Here is a 19,032-nt window from a genome sequence, read left to right as displayed (position 1 = left end):
ACCAAAGAAACAGTTCCTCACAGCAGGATTTCCAAGACCCATCGCTATATAGTTTAGAACCAAAAGCCATAACCAGGACATCTTGAAGAAGACACTTGGTCATCTACTTCCATGTGAGGAGAGTGTAGGATTTACTGTAAAGATTAAATACTTTGGTCCTTTAATCAAAAACAAGACAGAAAAAATCCTACAAGTTCTGCCTGGGTACCACTGCTGACTGTTCAGATGTAATAGCCAACATCAATTTATTTTTACTTATGATACTTTGATCACACTTTAGAAGTTCTGGCTTGTTATTTTGTTGGTTTGGTTTGTTTGGGGGTTTGTTTGTTTGTTTGTGTTTTTTTTCTTTTAAGGAACAATAAAAATGGTCAATGTCTACTTTCTGTTCCTGACACTCAAACACGGTGCAACAGTTTTCAATCAGACCTCCCTTTTGGCATTCACTGTAAGCTACAGGGCTGTACCAACAGCAGCACAGCCACGGGAAGTGATTATTCCCCTTTACTCAGCCCTCGTTAAACCATATCTAGAGTAGCACATGCAATTCTGCCCTTCCTCAGGACAAGAAATACGTTGATAAACTTCAACAAGTCCAGGGGAGGGCTGGAGCTTAAAGCCCGAAGAGGAGATGCTGCAGGACCAGGGCTCGTTCAGCCCCGAGACAGTTTTGGGGGCACCTCACAGTAGCTCCCTGACACCTAAGGGGAAGTTACAGAAAAGACAGATCTCGGCTCTTTACGAAGGTGCATACTGAGATACAACGGCCACAAACTGAAGTCAGGAGGATATAAGCGGGGAAAGAAAAAGAAAAAATAAAAACTAACAAGGAAAACAAAACAAAAACAAAAAACAAAAAAAACCAACCAAACAAAAAAAACCCACAAAAAAACCAAAAAAACAGTCACTGTAGTCATTGTGAGGCTAACTAGGCACTGGAAGAGGTTGTGTAAACCTCCACTGTCAGAGACTTTCAAAACCCAACAGGAAAAAGCCCTGAGCAATCCCATTTAAATTCGGTGTTGCACTGAGCAGGAGGTTGGAGAGGAGACCTCCTGAGGTCCAGCCTCCAGCCTGAGATGCTGTGAAGTGGGAAACACAGAGATGGACCTGAGCCCATCCTGTAATCACCCCAGAAACCTTGCAGGGGAGCGGCCAATCTCAACAGCTTCAAAAGAATGACTGAGAAACCCAAACTGAGTACCTATGTAATTACTCACCCCACACGAGAACATTATTCTTTGCCCTCAAAACAGATGCTGGTTTCAGTGACTTAGCTATCTCATCCTTTCTGGTATTTTTAAACAACTGCTACGTTCTTATTTCAGTGTATTTCAACAACTAACATGCATTAATTATGCAGACAGGACACTCTGGTAATGAGACTTTCTTGTTCCTTCCAGTTTGCAATATTGTGTCGCACTGGAACAATCATTCTGTTTTTCCATTCCAAGGGCAACAGGATAACAGGTTCCTCTGCTAGGGGAAGAAACAAATGGAATTCCCCAAAATACAGTCACAGTAAATACAGGCAGGAAATAACCTGATATCCTTTTTTTGCAGTTCTAGCAATTCCATCTGCTTCATCCTCTGGGACACACTGTGACCATTTGGGACCTTCTGTCATTTCCTTACTATTGCCAGTATAGCTCATTGCCAAGCAGCCACGTTGTAGGAAACAAGACTTGTGTATTACTTCTTTTCAACATTTTAATGTGGAATTCTCTACAGGAAGAGGTAAACTGTTTGATGATTAGGCCAACCCTCATCTCTAGACCCTGACAATGGCACAGTGGGCTTGTCTGACACCCCTCAGTATGGCTGCATGCTACGATAAAAATATAGATATCAGGTATGGCTTACTGAGGCTGTCACAAGTTGACAGTGTCTTACTTCATATAAGTTTAATGTATCTAAAACCAATTTCTGTTTAAAATCACAGTGATACAGTAAACCACAAGGATCTGCTAGAAACCCACACATAAAAAATGGTATGTTTAACTTTGCTTTCAGCAATATAATAAAGATATTTGTAAAGCTCTTGGAGCAACTGTGATGCTGTATTTGCAGATAGCAACGAAAAGCTGTGAGAAACAGGTTTTGATGTTTATGCACACTAATGGACATGATTGAGTTTGTTGACTCAGTTCAATAAGAACAAATGGCTGACAGGTTATAAACTAAAGAAGAGTATTTTAAGATGCATTATATCAATAAAATTGTATATACACACAGTATTTCTTGTATTGTATTTTGCCTCAGAGTACACACATAGACATTGTGTTTCAAGGTCAAACAAATCAAAAGAGTTGAACCTGGAGAGGAAAGTTGTACTGGTCAAGGAAGTGTAAAATAAGGTCAATTTTCTCAGACTTGGGATTTCTCTCATGACTAAGGCATCACTTGAAGGAGAGTAATGGAAAATAAACATCACTGAATGCTAATCCTTCTAAACATTACGGGGCCCACCATCAAGAGCAACCAGCCATTAAACAAGGAGATGAAGTCAATTATTTGATTTATTTTGAAAGGAGCTGGCAGTAAACTTCAGGCTTGTGTGGTACAGAGTAAATATGACTTATATGGCTAGCAAGGTTTTTCCCCTCTATCCATCGTATTTTCTGTGCTGTATCTTAGGGAACACGAGGGTCATTTCCCCTGAGTGTGAGGAAACAGTGAAGCTGGGAACTGAGCTCTACAACCTGCCACCACAACCACCACAGCTGTCAGTCCATGTAAGAAACTCTTGAACACAACTCCAATCCATGCAAATGACAGGCCCCTCCTCAGAAATGCATTTTTATAGTAATATGGACACGTACATTATTGGCCAAAGATCAAAGGTCCTCACCAATGTACCATATGGTAAGAAGCACATGAAAGCTTAGGAAAAGAAAGATGTGTCACATCAGGCAAGGAGGAGAAGATGATTTACCACAGAAGTAAATCACAAAGAGTTCTCCTAATCAGCAAATGTACAAAAATTATTAATAAAACATCTTTAAAATCACAGGAGAGTCTTTTGTTCAGTTCTGTTACAAGAAAAGACCTGATCAGACTTCAGAAGAAAACAACCAACAAGGTCAAACAACATGCAACATCAAAGTCTATATACAGGTTTATAAGAAGAAACATAGTGAAATGAATGGAGATTACACTCTTTGCAGTCGAAACACATTTTCACGAAAAGACAAATAGACTCAGTATCACACTGGTTTTATCATGGGGGTTTTTTTGTTGTTGGTTTTGGGGTTTTTTTCTCAATTAAACACTGAAATGATGGAATACAGTGCTAAACTTGAGTATCTTTACCTGAAGCTTTGTTTTTAAGAACCGAGTAATGGCATTTTATCCAAAGCTTTTTCTTTTTCTTTAAAAAAAAAAAAAAAAAGCTGTTTATTGATTTCCTTTCAATCTAGAGAAAATAAGCAATAGAAATGGTATTTATTATTTACATAGCACTACACTGCAAATATACATGCTTGGCTTTTAGCTAACAAATAAGAGACATGGGTCATGCTTCACAGATCTTTGTTCTCCACATTAAACAGTAACTCGACATGTGTTAAATGTCTGGAGAAGAAAGAAGGAAAAGGAAGAATCAAAAGATCACGCAGCTTTTCTAGCTGGTGGCACATGTATCACAAGAGAATTTCTTTGACCCATGGCACTGCGACCTGAAGAAAGCAATTTTATAATCCAGCACTTAGACAAGGTATAAATATTTCTCTGTGAATTTCTACACAGAAATATCCAATTATTGCCACCAAAGAAAATGTTGATGTTATCAGTGACTCACAGAAAAATGTAGAAAGTAACTATAATTCCACGCTTGCAACTGAAAGCATGTGTCTTCTAAAAAGATGCCCTGCAAAACACACGTCCCACAAAGTAACCTGGTCTTTGACAAAGTTTCAAAAGGTTAAAACATGTAGTTTCTTTTCATCTTATAGAAGTGGACGTAAGTACGTATCTTTGTCAAAATATCCAGCATTGTTAAGGAATGTATAATAATAGGACAGGTTTTTAAAATTCTAAGCACTGAGCGAAGGACCAATTAATTGAAACACATCTTAGCAATCACATTACAGCTATGAATTCTGTCTGACGCTATTGTCATAGAAGTAAGCCAATAAAATGACAACATGAGCAAATATTTATCTATGGCAGTAAAAGTTTTCTGCATAAATCAGGATTTGTGACAAATTTGCCTCACTTTGCCTTTGGCTTATGAATTAATTTATTCTTGGTGACCAGGAAACTGCTCTTCTGAAAGATACTGTAAAAAGCCAAAAGTGTAACAAGGGAAGAAAAACACAACACAAACAGGTGCAGCCAGTATTGCAACCATTTCATGTGTTCTGGACATTTTCCACTATATGAGCATGTATTAAAACAAAATTCAGAGTAAATGTCACTGTACTGGCTTGCTAGAGATCAGCAGGTGATTTCCTAGACAAGCAAATCAGCAATATCGGTGATACATAATGCTGTAATCGGCATCAGGTTTTACAGTTGGGATTTATCAATTTGGAGAAAGTTTACTTTCATATTTTAAGGGAGGGGCATGTTGGCTCTCCAGTATTTTTTGCTGATCATTCCTTTCTGCGCCTTTGCAAGCTCAATCTGCATTTCACGAAAGCTAAACTAAAGTTAAAGGCTAAGGAAACACCTGCAACTTGGAGCAAGAGGCCTTACAAAATTCCTCAAACTACCCAAGAGCTAATTTCTCTAACAGCACATCTTTTACCAAAAAAAAAAAAAAAATTTTTTTTAAAAATCATAGTTTATTGAATGGTATTGGCATGACTGGGGAAAAGACAGCCCTTGTTTAGCATCTCTTTACCCATGCAGGGTTTGCGTATCCTTCAGCACAATGAGAAGCCAGAATAACCCCCCTTATCTGTTAAGGACAAAATTTTCAGTCTCCCATGCAACTTCTGAACAAGGGGCAGAATTGACCCTCTCTCTAATATCACTCAAATACTTCAGTTTCAAGTTGTGGTTTGGTCAAGCTGCATTAACAAATTAGCATCTTGGAAACAGTAGACAGAGTATGTAATGTCTATAATCTTGTGCTTTATAATATTTTGCCAAAAAGAGAGTGATTAGTGTATCACTCACATACACACAGGCTCGCTTCTTTAAGTTTTACCTCATTTCCAAAAGAGCTTCCAAACTGAAGACTACATGAATGGACCCAGGGAAGAAGTGTTACACCGCACTCTGTAATAATTCAAATTGTAAAAATATAGCACTCTAAAACTCTTTCTTTACGAGGGGATAGAAGATTTAGATGATCCTCATCCCTTTCTCTTCAGAACTGGACAATTGATAGGAAACTCAGAGCTGTTAATTTCTACAGTTAATCTTAATGGTTCATTTTATGCCTTGCAAATGTTATTCTAAAGTGTTAGAGTAAATAGAACACTAGACTGTTGTTGATTTAAGTGATTATACATACTTTTTCCCATCCAAAGGATTATTTACTAAGGCAACAAACTGAAAACTAATTAAAGAGTACTCCTTTTTATTCATGGTGGAGTTCACCCATGGAATTCATCGCAGCTCGGAATTAAAGACATGAAAGAAATTAAGATGCAGAATAGCAACCTTCATGTGACATTCAGGTTTTACAACTGCCAAGTCGAGACGGGAAATGGACAGGTAAGACTCTCAGGAGAAGAGGAGAAGTACATTAATTCAACCACATCCTGAACATAATGCACCAAAGGATACACTTCTAACAAATGCACAAAAATAAAGATATTATATAATTCTGCTTGTGGAGGGTTTGGGGTATTTTTAATATTCAAAATCTTAAGTTGGTTTATCTGACAAAATAAACCCCAGTATACCAGTTTCTCTCAGTACAAGAATCCATCACTCATATTTCAGCCAGCGACACCTGCCCTTTTTCTGGAAAGCTTCTTATCTGCATGCTACCAGCTTCTAACCTTCAGAGATCTCCCAAGATGACAGCACGGAGACGTGTGATCACCAGAAAAGTAAAGTTACAGAAAACTTTTACCCTAGAAAGCAAATCTGGATTGATTTAGTAACACATCTTGACCAATCTCCTGCAGCATAGGGAACAAAAAAAACCCAAACCAAAGCACTTTACTAACTTAGCAAGTCATACCACCAGTATCTTTAGAACTGCCTAAAGATATTACAGAGGCTTGTTACAATCTACTTGACTATACAGACTGTTCTTATTAATTAGCACTTGCTAACAGCATTCTTCAAGACAGAAAGCAAACAGCCTGTTTCAAACAGCCTGTTTCTTAGAGTGCTGCATTTCAAGAGTAGAAAGTAGTTACTGATGAGAAGTTATCCTCGAAATAAGATGCTTTATCTTCACAAAGGCTACCATTTCAATGTGAGAAGAGAAAGAGGAAAGAGATGGAGAGAAGCTGGACTGTGAACACCCAGCAGCTTTGCAGGCATGTGGAAAAGGTTTTACTGTTTTGAAGGACTGCATCATCTGAAGTCCCTCTCAAATACAATCCATTTAAACATATTCCCTTCCAAGAGCCTTTTTAGCAGCACCAGCCATTCTGAAGTCAGTGGTTTTGCCAGCCTTTGCAACTGCACTACTCCAACAAACACGCTGGTAAAGCTGCACCACAAAATTATTTTAGTCCTTCAGTGGTTGAAACTGCTGCACTCCATCTCCCCAGCCTGTTGCCTTACAATGTTTGTTTCGCACATTTTTGGACTTTTAGCAAATTACCTGAAATGGAAGAGCACCATGGCTATACATGGACAAATGTAATAACAGTACCATGGTCTTCCTTGACCTCCCTCAGAAATATCCCCAAAACGAGTTATCTGTTCCCAAAATACATACAGTTCTGTCATTTCATTTTATGATCTGACTGCTCTGATTAAAAAACCAGAATATGGCTCAGTGTTGTACCTGCAGTTTGAAAGACAGAGAGGGAATTCCACGCATGACACGATTTGCAGTTGACACCCATGAGCTCCACTGCTACCAATAAAGGATTCAAATGCTTTCCAGTTCCTATAAGTCACCAGGCAAGTTGTCCATTTTCTCCAAGTAACGGTCGCCAAATTTCCAGTCATTTCCATGCCCAAGTTCAATACTGCTTGCAGAACCAGTTACCTATCAGGCAAGCCCTAAGCCTTGCAAATCTATAGGTTCTGGTTTTATCTCATCTTAACCATTAAGTAGATTCAAACCACTTAACAGAACAGTGAGGATAAATAAGCAGAGGTGTTAAGAACTCAAGGAGAGACATTTTGTACCCATTTTTTGTGGGATGCATCTTTAAATAGAGTTTCTCAGCCTGCATGCTGGGGGGAAGCAGACACAGCCAACCTGAGACAGCTGTTACAGACAAGAGCAAGCACTGTGCTTGCAGGCGCCTGCTGCCTCCCTGCTATCCCCAAAGCACTTTTCTCTGGATCTTAATTGACATAAGATGGAAGCTGCAGAGATTTAAATGACCTTTGCTTTTTGTGCACAAGAAAATCTAAATTTGTGCCCACAAACCTGGAAAATACTGCTCCTGCAAGACTGGCATCTAAGTTTGTTGTTTGGTTTTTTGGCTTTGTTTTTTCCAGCATGCTACCCATGAAGGGGTTCCTTGGCTTTTTGTTGCCGTGACTAACATTTTTATGAGTGTTCTGGGACAACAACAGGGTTTCAAAATGTAACAGGAAGTCTATGTGAATCTCATGCTCTTCCCGATCGTTCTTCTCAGTACATCATAATAAATATTCCCCAGTGCCACCATAATGACAAAAAAAAACCCACATCAGTTTGTTCATTCTTTCTCTTTGTTTTTCAGTAACTGGCCAATTTTAAAGCATAACAAGGAGCACTCTCGCTAACTATGTGAAGTCTACTTCAATTTTTAAAATGTCAGCCTTTTAAAATATGTATGTATACACACGTATTCATATGTATTTACTGTCACATGTATCACTACGCAAATTACCCTCTCAATCTGAATGGTCTTGCATCACAAATTGCTTTGTCATCACCTTGACAACATCACCTGTACAGACTGGCACATAAAAATTATTCGGTCTCCTGAAAACTGCAACACAATGTCATGTTGTACCATCGTTTTGAAATACCCACCTCCAGTGAAATAAATGATAAGCACCTAAAAAATAATAATCCAAGCAAGGCACAGTTCAGTGCCTCCACAGACTTGCCTTAATATTACAGAGTTGTCCAACTTATTCTAACTATACAAAATGTGAATAGTAATAATTCAAAGCATCAAAACATATAGGGAGGAATTGGATTTTGAATACTCTTGAAAACACATAATTCAAACACTATTTTCATACCTGCTAATGTAACAATACAGATATTTCCTCTCCAAGGTTTTCATCAATACTTGTTAATTTACGGATAAAAGTCAAAGAGCACCTAAGCATGCTGGAATCTACCTTGTCCTTCCAAGGCAGCACAAGGACCACAATCCTGCTGAGGCACTTCCAACAACTGAATATACGTGTTTTTAAAAATACTGTGTATGCTTTAAAAAATATCCTCTCAAGCACATTTTTTATATCCTGAAGAGACGATCACTCTGATTCATTCAACATTATTCATGGTCACTGAAAGGAGAAATAAGAACAATTTCTGCTGTTTACCAGGAGTTCAAAGATTTAGCTTGACGAAACAAGTGAAAACTTCCAGCTAATTTATTAACTCTGTCACCTAAAAAAACTCTGAAGTATTTTATTTTTACCTGCCATCACATACCAAACACTGATACCTGTGCTTACCTTCCCTACCAAAAAAACCCCAACTTTCTAGAAACTCCTACAATTCTTACTTCATCTGGGTCAAAATTTGAAAGTTCAGAAAACAAGTGTAACTTCTGGGAAGCATTTGGGCCAGGCAGCTACAATAGCTCACCAAAGACAATTTGCTGATAACACGCAATCCAGCAGCATCAGTTAAACACCAGAGAAAGCTATTCTCTCCAAGCACTTTTTTCCCAGTACCCCATTTGAAAATAATAATATTTTGCTTAAAAGAAAACTAATGAAATGTGTGTGAAGTAAAACAATTGGAAGCGGAGTAATTATGTTATCAAGTGATGTAAACCACAACTTTGTGGTTCAAGTCTTTACAAACCAAAGAAAGCAATTAGCAAAAAAATGTTCCAATTCCTTATTTCAGACAGACAAATCACATTTTGCATGTTTCAAGTTCATACCAGTAACAAAAAAAGACAGATTCATGCCAAGGCTTAAGCTTTAAAAAACAAAACACAAAAAGCCCACTTCCCACCACCAGTGCCAAAAGCTCCCTCTCCTCCATGTTATCATTTGTTTTTTCAGCATTGTACAAGTACAATACAGGAAAATATCACATTGCAGTAATCTCACAAAAAAAAAGAACCAACTCTGTCTCTCTGTATTATTAGAGAACACAGGACTCTATTTGCGAGGAAGTTTCACATTACTGTGCCTTACCATTTAAGCTCTGAGTTCGCATCAGAATGAACATAAGTTTTTATTGTGAAAATGCCATGATCAGCTGTGAATTCATAAGCCTATAATCAGCTTTTCAATCTCCAAAGTCTTTCATTTTGTACATGTTAAACTTCCTGTCTTCAGCAGACAGTCAAGACACGTAATTCTTGATCTTCGAATGGCTACATCTGGGTTTACCTGCACTAGATTACACTCTTCAGTGCTACAGACCTAATCCTAAAAAATTCTTAGAAGGAATTCTGTTTTCTCAGGTACGTGGTGCTAATCAATGGTTGGGAAAGTATTTCATATCAGCAAAAAGAACTAGCATTAGTATTTAATTTTACTTTTAAACTAAAGTATTTGAAGTATTAAGGATTTAAAGCACTAACCATTTTTAAAGTATTTAAAGACTCATCTTGCAGCTTAGCAGAGGTGTTATTTCTAACGACCTTGCCACAGCTGCCATTGCCCTCCACACACCTTGTCAGGGCTCTCCAACAAAGTTACTTTCTACTCTTAGAAACAGAAAAGCAAATTATACCACAGTGAGAAACTACAGTCATCTAGCATTTTAAAATCACACACATATGGATTCCGAACCGAAAGAACAGTTCCGTATTTCCACCCTTTTGGCACAGCCAGACACAGTTATTGCCCAGACGGGTAGGAGACACAAGGCACCACTCTGCGCAGTGAGTCCTCGTGGCAGCTTTTCAACTGTGGATGTAACCTCGGCGTAAGTCAGACAAATAAACATCACTCTGATATACGAAGTCTAAAAAGCCTTTTTCCAGAAGCCCGCTAAACACTTCCTTGATGCTTGGAAAGGAGGAGAGCATTAGCTCAGGGGTAACTCAGGTGCAGACGCAAGAAAGGTGGAGAAGTGAAGCAGGCTGAACTAGGTTTCACCCTAGTGAGGACTCCGCTAACAGCTTGTAAAAAGGAAAAGAATAACACCTACGGACACAGTATATTAAGGCAAGAGAAATGCTGTTTGTCCATTTACTGATTTCCCCTCTCAAACCCAACTAACAAGATCACTAGGTCGAAAACCAAAAGCTCCGCAGTGGGATTTCTTCTTCATATTCAAGACGGGAAGTCCCTCCTTCAGGTTTCGTGTTTCGATTAATCTTCAGATGAGTAAGATTTATGACCATAAGCAATTCATGACAATATCAGTTCTCATCTGTGTAAGTATTACTGCAATGCGAAAGTACCTCTGCATTACTGAACATCAGGAATCAGGACAGCAAAACAATTTTATTTGAACTTGTTTTGATACAGAAAGTTTGGCAAGAACCAGAGTGAGCACCTGAAAGAATAATACCTCCACTATTTTAATATCATAGCTAGATGTTATTTTATTAGGAGTAATACAAACAAATTTCACCTGAATACAACTTGTCTTCTGGGATCTTTTCTTCTCCCTACGTGTCTTTCCAGCAAATTCATCCTCATCTATAATGCAACCATCTTTCACAAGATTAAAGAAAATGCAGACAGGCCCCAACAGGTTTCAAATGGAAGCGCCCTGTGCCTAGCCCTGGCATTGGCAAGACCTGCCTGGTACCACCAACCCTTGGCCTTGTGGGCAACCTGCCCCATCCACTACCACCCAGTTCCTCTGCACACAGCGCTCCTGCACACTGGCCACCAAGGCACTGACACCCAGTAACACCGGAATGGTCTCAAAGTAGGTGGGGGCCCCTCATCTGCTGCTGTGGGCCTGGGGAGCTGTGGCCTCCCCAGCCCCAGCAGTGGTGACCAACCACAGGGCTGGGCACCTGCAGGGGGACCACGGGCTTTGGAGAGGGTGGAAACTAGGTGCTGGCGGTAGGCTGGAAAGCTGCGCCCATCTCACCTTTCCTACATCCCTGCTAACAGCACCCACCACACTGCTTCAAACAAAGTGATGGGGGAAAGAAAAGAGGCATTTTCACTCCCAGTCCATGGAAGCAAGAGAAGCTGCACACCATGAGGCATCAGTGAGCCGCTCGGGTCCCGCACGGCTCTGCCGGGGCTGAACGTGGGGCTCACGTCCTCCTCCCCGGAGGAGAAGTCAGAGGCAGCGGAGGGCACTTGAAGCCAGAGCGTGGGACATCTCCCGAGCAGGGGGGAGGGAAGATGCTGAGAAGAAGAGGCGGTGGCCAGGCCACCACGGAGCTCCTCAAGGGCAAAGCCCTGGACAGGCTGCGTGTTTCGGGGGGGCCGCTGAGCAGCCCTGTCCTGGGGAGCCGGTGAGGCAGCACGAAGAGTTGCACCCCCGGGGATGGGAGACAGCGCCCGCGGCCCCGACGATGCGCGCACGCCTCCGCGCCGCTCCGCACGGCCGGGAAGGGGCTGGCGGCAGCCGGGACCGGGCCGGGAACCCCGCGGCGGCCGCGCATGGTACGGCCGGCAGCGCTCCGCCGCCCGCGGAACATGCGCGGCGTGGGGCTGGCCGCCGAGGGGTTTCGAGGGGGTTCTTTCCGCGGCATGAGGGAATCGGGGACCATTCCGGACCCCCGCTTTCCCTCTTCCCGCCCCGCAGCCCTCATCGCCCCGGCAGGCACCAGCCCCAGGCGCGGCCGCCCGGCTGAGTCGCCCTCCGCAAGCGCGGCTTTGCAGGCGGGCCCGCCGTCCTGCCGATCTGACGAGTAATCGTTGCTTATTCAGAGTTTTATTTTCAAATTGTGCGGAGGGCATGGATTAATACTAACATATTCACCCATGGCTGGACACCGCAGTTCTCCATCCAAAAATAATTCGCTTCTTGGATGGCCGCCTGCTAAGTAACGCGATTTAATAAACTGAAATTTCTCTCTCTCGAAATAAGAAAAACCTCCCTCCTGAAATTAGAGAATTGCTCCTTCTGAAAGACGCTCGCACCCCGCTTTTACAAAGTACCCCCGAAACCCTCACAAGGCAGATGAGCCAGAATGCCCGGAGGTCGAGCGCTAAATGCCCCTCTCTCTCACGCCTTCCCCGAGGATGCGGGCCGACGCGGGGCTCAGGAGCCAGCGGCGATTTTTCCGAGTGAAGAGCCGCGGAGCCCCGCACGCCGCTCCGCGCCGCGCAGCCGGTGCTCGGCAGCGAGCAGAGCCCCGCAACACGTGCGAGCCCCGGGCGCACAGCAACAAAATCATATCAGTAACAACAACAACAACAAATATCTAAGAAATAAAGGTGAGCTACGAAGTTTAAAGTTTCTTGGGATAACAGCGGGAGCAGCCGCGAGGAAGGAGAGCGGCGCATCACTCAAGTCCCCGGCCCCGCGGGCAGCGGGGACGGTCCCGCGGCCCCAGGACGCGCACCCGCCCGGCGACCCACCGACGGACGGAGGGACGTACCGGCAGTCAGGCACACGGGCAGGAGCAGCCGGAAGGTGAGCCCGCATACCACCTCGGTGGCCATCGCGGCGGGGCGGGGGTCGCGGCCGGCCGGCCGGAGAGCTGTCCCTCTCTGCGCGCCACCGCCGCTCCTAGGTCCGACCGTGCGCGGAGCCGCCGCGGCGGCGGAGCATCGCCCGTCACCTCCTCGCCTCGCCTCAGCCGCGCCGCCTCACGCCTCCCGCTGCATCCCGGCGGCAGCCCATGCAACCAGCGCCGCGCCGCACCCCCGGCCCGGGGCACGCACACGCCCGCCCCCTCGGGGCTCCCCCGCCCTCTCTCCCGCTATTTCTCCCTCCCTCCCTCCGCCGGCAGCGCGGAGCGCCCTCCCCCCACACACCCCCCCCCTCCCCCCCCGCCGCCCCCACGGCCCGCGGCACCCCACGGCGCGCGCCCCGCGCCCCCGCGCCGCGCGGGGAAACTTCCCCGCGGCCCCGCCCCGACGGGGCCGGGCTGCCTGCCCCTGCCCCCGCCCCCGCCCCGCTGCCTGCGCGCCCCCGCCGCGCCGCGGGGACCGTCCTGCCGCCGCGCCGCCACCCCCGGCGGGCTCCGGGTGCGCGCTCGGAACGCTACGGTTCTCCTCAGCGCTTCTTCGGGGGTTGGGTTTGGTTGTTTGGGTTTGGGGGGTTTTTTTGGTTGCTGTTTCCTGTTTGTTGGTTTGGATTTTTTTGGTTGTGTTTTGGGGTGGTTTTTTGGTTTGTTTTTGTTTTTACTTCAATATTATTTTCATTCGAAATGTCTTTTTCACGTAAAATTTTAAATTTTAAAAACTTTTTTTTTTTTTTCCCGAGTGGGGGAGCAATTTTCTGTAATTCGTTCATTTGCCACCCCAGGTTTCAGCAGCACGTTTAGGTACACAAGAAAATTGTCGCCTCGCAAAAAAAATAATATATATCTGCAGTGGCTGGAATGTATTTGGCTTTTCTGGAAAGGTTTTTCTTTACTCTTTAAATACGGTGCTGGTTAGAAAGTGCTGTGGGTTTAAAGGGGCAGTTTCAAGGCTCGGTGTGTCCTCATGTGTTTGCTGAATAAATCTAATAGTTGGGGTTAAAATAGTGATGCTCTGACACAGAAAGTTATTAATGGCGTTATTAATGCAGGTAAAAGTCCATTTAATCTTCAGGAATATATTACAATCCCTCCCACTTAAATGAGGCAAGTTTTAGACAGAATATCCTCTCCGTGGGGGCAGTGCAGGAGGGAACTCTTTCATGCATGATCTGGAGTCAGAGAAAGTGGGAGCAGTGACCCTGTGGTCCTTAACAGAAGTTCTCAGTGCTTCTCCCTGGTGAAGGACCTCAACCAGTCTTAATTCAAATCTAAGAAGTCTTAGATCTGCTCTTGAAGTCTTGGCTTTTTTGACTCCTATAATTACTTAAGCATCCTTTGCTTTCTTGTGCTTAAAAAGACATATACTTTTTTTTTTCTTACCCTTGTTGCAAAGAAAACTATTTGCAAACATGAGTGTGACTCAGAGAAAATATAAAGGGCTGTTTAAAGAAAAAAGAAAAACTTTGGGGGGTTCAAATGACATGAGTTGAGCCGTGTGGACATCTGATTTTTGTTGCATAAATAATGGCAAATATTTAGATGAAAAAATATTATCTAACAGGCTAACTGACTCTGATACTAGCATATTTGGAAAGTAAAGAACTCCAAACTTACATATATGAAAACATTCGGGGAAGCTAAGAAGTCAACTACAGCTGCCAATTCAATGCACCTAACGGGTCCATTAAAAGCTGGCCCCCTATGACGCTGAGCCTAAACCTCCTCCGAAGAGGCACAGCCCTTTCACACTCAGACGTGAGTGTGTCTGTGGAGCTTAAGTGTAACATCTGTCTGCGCAAACAGAAGTTGTAATGAGGCCGTGTCTCAGCAGGACCAATGCGATGCCTTAACTCAGCAGCGGGGCACAGCCTGGGGGGGACATCAGTCCCTCCCTTCCCACATCGGGGCCCGGCACAGCTCACCCGAACATCTCAACACTGCGTCAAGCCTGAATATTTGATTCTCAGTCTTCTGGCATGGGATTCTGTGCACACCGGTCTTTGTGAATCAGCCTAGTGATCATGTCTAGAGATGTAAAATACTAGGATCTAGTTGTACTTAATCTGCTAATGAAGTACCTGATCAGCCCACAGTCAAGTCATCCCCAGGATTGTTTTAAGACCACAAGATCTGTCTCAAAAAGTCAAAAGTTACTAAGGAGCTCTCCTTGCCTTAGAGGCTACAAAGCAAGGAGTTAATAGAAGTATTCTGTATGTGTAACATACATGCATAGCTGAAATACTCTGTGGACTTTGGCAGCACGTTTTCAGATATTGATAATTTGTTTTTTACTCAGTCATTCAGATTCATTAAAGCAAGGATAAAGTGTCTGTTACTTTTATAGTACAATTATCAAACTGCTTCCTGAAGCACTGTAGTGTTTGGGAAATAATTAGTCAGTTTTCAATACCGTGCACAAGGTATGAAAAGCGGAGTTAAATACATGTATTGAGTGGCTTCTTTCCTGTCTGCCAGGCTCCTCATCTACTGCAAAATCTATGCAGCCGCAGTGCCACCTTTTGGCTAAAAAGTCTTTCGTGTAAATGACAATATTTCTTCCCCACAGCTGCCAGGAGTTAACTGCATACATGCAATTTTGAGAGACCAATGAGACGTCCATCATCCAACCACACCTCTGTAGTGGTAAAATGTATAAAAAAATATATGAAAGCCTTACGAAGAAATGCGTACACCTTCTATAGGTCAGCTGTTGACAGGAACGGTAGATGAGTTAACCTGAAAATTGGAGGAGCGTTATTAGCCAGCATGGAAACAATAAAGCATAGGGCTTTGACTAAAATAGGCAATAAAGAGAAACTGCACGAGTAAAGTATCTGCTGAATTAAATGTACATAATAGAGAACAACATCTAGAGGATAGCCAGGAGTTTATTTAGTTGATACCAGTTTTGCAAGTGACATAAAAAGCAACTTGAATATAAAGCAGAAAGGCTGCTTCTTCCCTACAGGCATACACGTCAGAGAAAGCACACTGTGGCTCACACCGTTTTCCTCTTTCCCTCTGCAAACCAGAGGAGATGTCCAGGCTGGGTGAGTCCTTCAGCTTACAGCAGATGTGCTCACAGTGGACACAGTGATCTCACCACCCACCAGCATTTCTTCACCGTCTTTTCCACTACCAGGATCTCAGCCCCCCATCACCAGGTGTGTAACACCCACCTTAGGTGAAAACATTTTAGCAGCAGGGAGGTTGAGGAAGCCGTAATGAAGAGAGGGAAGAACTAAACGCTTATAAAAGAACCAACTGCAGCTGTGAAGAGATTGGCTCCGCCTCACCTTATTGCCTTTACTGTACCAGTAACTTGGAGGAATTTTGGAAAAGTATTGTCCCTGCTCCATCCAATATGCAAAATAGAGTTAATAGAGTTCGGAGACCAACACACTTACTGGCGAAAAAGAAGTACAGAATATAATGCGTTACGAATTCTATTAGGTAGAACATAGTCAATTAGAATTGCTGATTGAAATTAACTGTCTTGAGCTGAGTGGCTGTCCAAAATAGCGCTGTTCAGAAACATCTTTGACTTGCCTCAGCTATCTTCTTCGTTTGGCTGTTTGAATCATGAACTCATGGCATTTTTCTAACATCCACAGACTCAGGATAACATAAGAGCTTGTGTATGGATAAATACATATATACACACACATCTATATTTGCATGCATATATGTTTATGTACATGCTCACACAATCCATACAGTTGGCAAGCTCCATAAATGAGTGCTAAAGTAGCTGAAGAAATAAAACTCCCCTTTACAAAAAAGCGGCAAGGCATTAAGTCCCACCGAGAGGCGGGAGAAGTTACTGAAGCCTTTTCAGGGCGATCACTGCTGTACAAAGCTGGTTTATATTTGTTATTCTTACAACATGAGAGTCCTGCTTTGGGGACCTGTGGGGAAGGAAATGGCTTTAACATTTACAGTGATGATTAACTAGTGTGTTATGTCTCTTGATCCATGCTCCCTGAGACTACATGAAAACGTCCTGCTCCTCTTACCTATTCTCTAAGTCCTCCTCCTGCTCAGCCCTGTCAGCAGCTGGGGGAACAGCCAGCACCGGCCCACCAGGAGTCAAGCAATTCAGTTTTTCAGCTTAGTTCACATTCAGCTCTGACTGAAGCCGTTATTGTTCACTTCCAGCATGAAGTCAGCTAAACTTCAAAATAACATTCAAGTTCATTTCTGGTTCAAGAAAAGTTAAAAAAAAAAAAAAGTTCAGGCTGATTTTTGGTTCAAAGTCAGTTTAACCCCCCAGTACCAGCAGTAGTTAGTAACTATTTTATCCTCTTAAATGATGAGCTTGTCTTGCCTTACAATAGAGAAATTCATTCCACTCAAATGTATGCTGAGTAGGCATCCTTAGAAATGTTTGGCTACCCCAGCAGAACAGGAAAGTTTTCTAGGAGCTTCCAAATTTCCCCCATGCTTGATTTATCTTCCATTCATTAATTCATAATTTCACCGCCCATTTCAGTGGAGCTAGAACTGGGCACAGTGTCTGCAGAAAACTTTCTAAGATCTGATGCATTACTAAAGGTCTGATTTTTTCCTCTCCTAGCCTTTGTTAATCTTAGGATCATAGAATTGTTTAGGTTGGAAAAGACCTCTAAGATCATCGAGATCATCAACCATTACCTAGTACTGCCAAGTTTACCACTAAACTATGTCCCTAAGCGCCACATCTACATATTTTTTAAACACCCCCAGGGATGGTGACTCAGCCACTTCCCTGGGCAGCCTTTTCCAATGCCTGACAACCCTTTCCATGAAGAAGTTTTTCCTAATATCCAGTCTGAACCTCCCCTGGTGCAACTTGAGGCCATTTCCTCTTGTCCTATCACTTGCTACTCGGGAGAAGAGACCAATCCCCTCCATGCTACAACCTCCTTTAAGGTAGTGGTAGACAGTGATAAGGTCTCCCCTCAGCCTCCTTTTCTCCAGGCTAAACAGCCCCAGTTCCTTCAGCTGCTCCTCATCAGACTTGTGCTCCAGGCCCCTCACCAGCTTCATTGCTCTTCTCTGAACTCTCTCCAGCACCCCAATGTCTGTCTTGTAATGGGGGACCCAAAACTGAACACAGGATTCGAGGTGGGGCCTCACCAGTGCTGAGTACGGTGGCACGATCACATCCCTAGTCCTGCTGGCCACACTATTCCTGACACAAGCCAGGATGCTGTTGGCCTTTTGGCCACCTGCGCACACTGCTGGCTCATGTTCAGCCAGCTGTCAATCAACACCCCCAGATCTTGTTCTGCCAGGCAACTTTCCAGCCACTCTTCCCCGAGCCTGAAGTGCTGCCTGGGGTTGTTATGACCCAAGTGCAGGACTCTGTCAACCAGTCTCCTAAACAGGCCAAAGTCTGCCCTCTGGAAGCCCAAGGCAGAAGTTCTGCTGAATCCCCTCCTTCTTTCTCCAAGAATCAAAACTTTATCATTTCATGATCGCTATGCCCAAGATGGCCTTCAACCACCACATCACTTACAAGTCCTTCTCTGTTTGCAAACAGGTGCAGTGGGGTACCTTCCCTAGTTGGCTCACTGACCACCTGTGTCAGGAAGTTGTCTTCCACATGCTTCAGGAACCTCATAGACTGATGCTGCTGTATGGCGCTTCCAGCAGACATCTGGTAAACTAAAGGCCCCCACAAGAACAAGGGCTAGTGATTGTGAGACTTCTCCCAACTGCTTATAGCTGCTTTCGTCTGCCTCTTTGTCCTGGTTATGTGGTCTATAACAGATTCCCACCTTGATATCTGCCTTGTTGGCCTCCCACCTTCACCATTTCTGTCACAGGGTCTGTCCAGAATTTTTGTCTTGCACAGTAAATATCTATCCTTGTTGATTTCTGGTCTTGTTCTGCTGGGTTTTACAATCTGATCAATTAAGAAGCATCAAAAGATTTTTGTATTTACCTGAGAATAATAGGAGAGATCTGTTGCATACTTAAGCAGTTCTAGTTTAATTACATTTTGTAGGCCATCAAACCTGGCAGAATTCAAATTGTATCTTAAGGCATCATCAACTTTAGCTGCAATCAGAAGGGAAATCTGTTCTTGACTACTGAGCACTTCCACATATACCAGAAATGAATCATTAGGATCGGCATTCATAATGAGTGTTTAGAA

The 19,032-nt window shown here is 43.4% G+C and overlaps 1 protein-coding gene across 1 annotated transcript in view; it reads right to left on the bottom strand.

Moving 5' to 3' along the window:
- PIEZO2 (piezo type mechanosensitive ion channel component 2) overlaps positions 1–13,018 on the bottom strand; it is a 309,138-nt gene extending 296,120 nt beyond the window's left edge. The window contains exon 1 of the mRNA XM_065628394.1: positions 12,801–13,018. Coding sequence (XP_065484466.1) covers positions 12,801–12,864 — 64 coding nt within the window. The 5' untranslated portion in view covers positions 12,865–13,018. The remainder of the gene's footprint in view (positions 1–12,800) is intronic.
- Positions 13,019–19,032: the final 6,014 nt, after the last annotated feature.

Source organism: Caloenas nicobarica, chromosome 2, assembly GCF_036013445.1.
Source record: "Caloenas nicobarica isolate bCalNic1 chromosome 2, bCalNic1.hap1, whole genome shotgun sequence".
NCBI lineage: Eukaryota > Metazoa > Chordata > Aves > Columbiformes > Columbidae > Caloenas > Caloenas nicobarica.
This window is presented reverse-complemented; position numbering and strand designations above follow the sequence as displayed.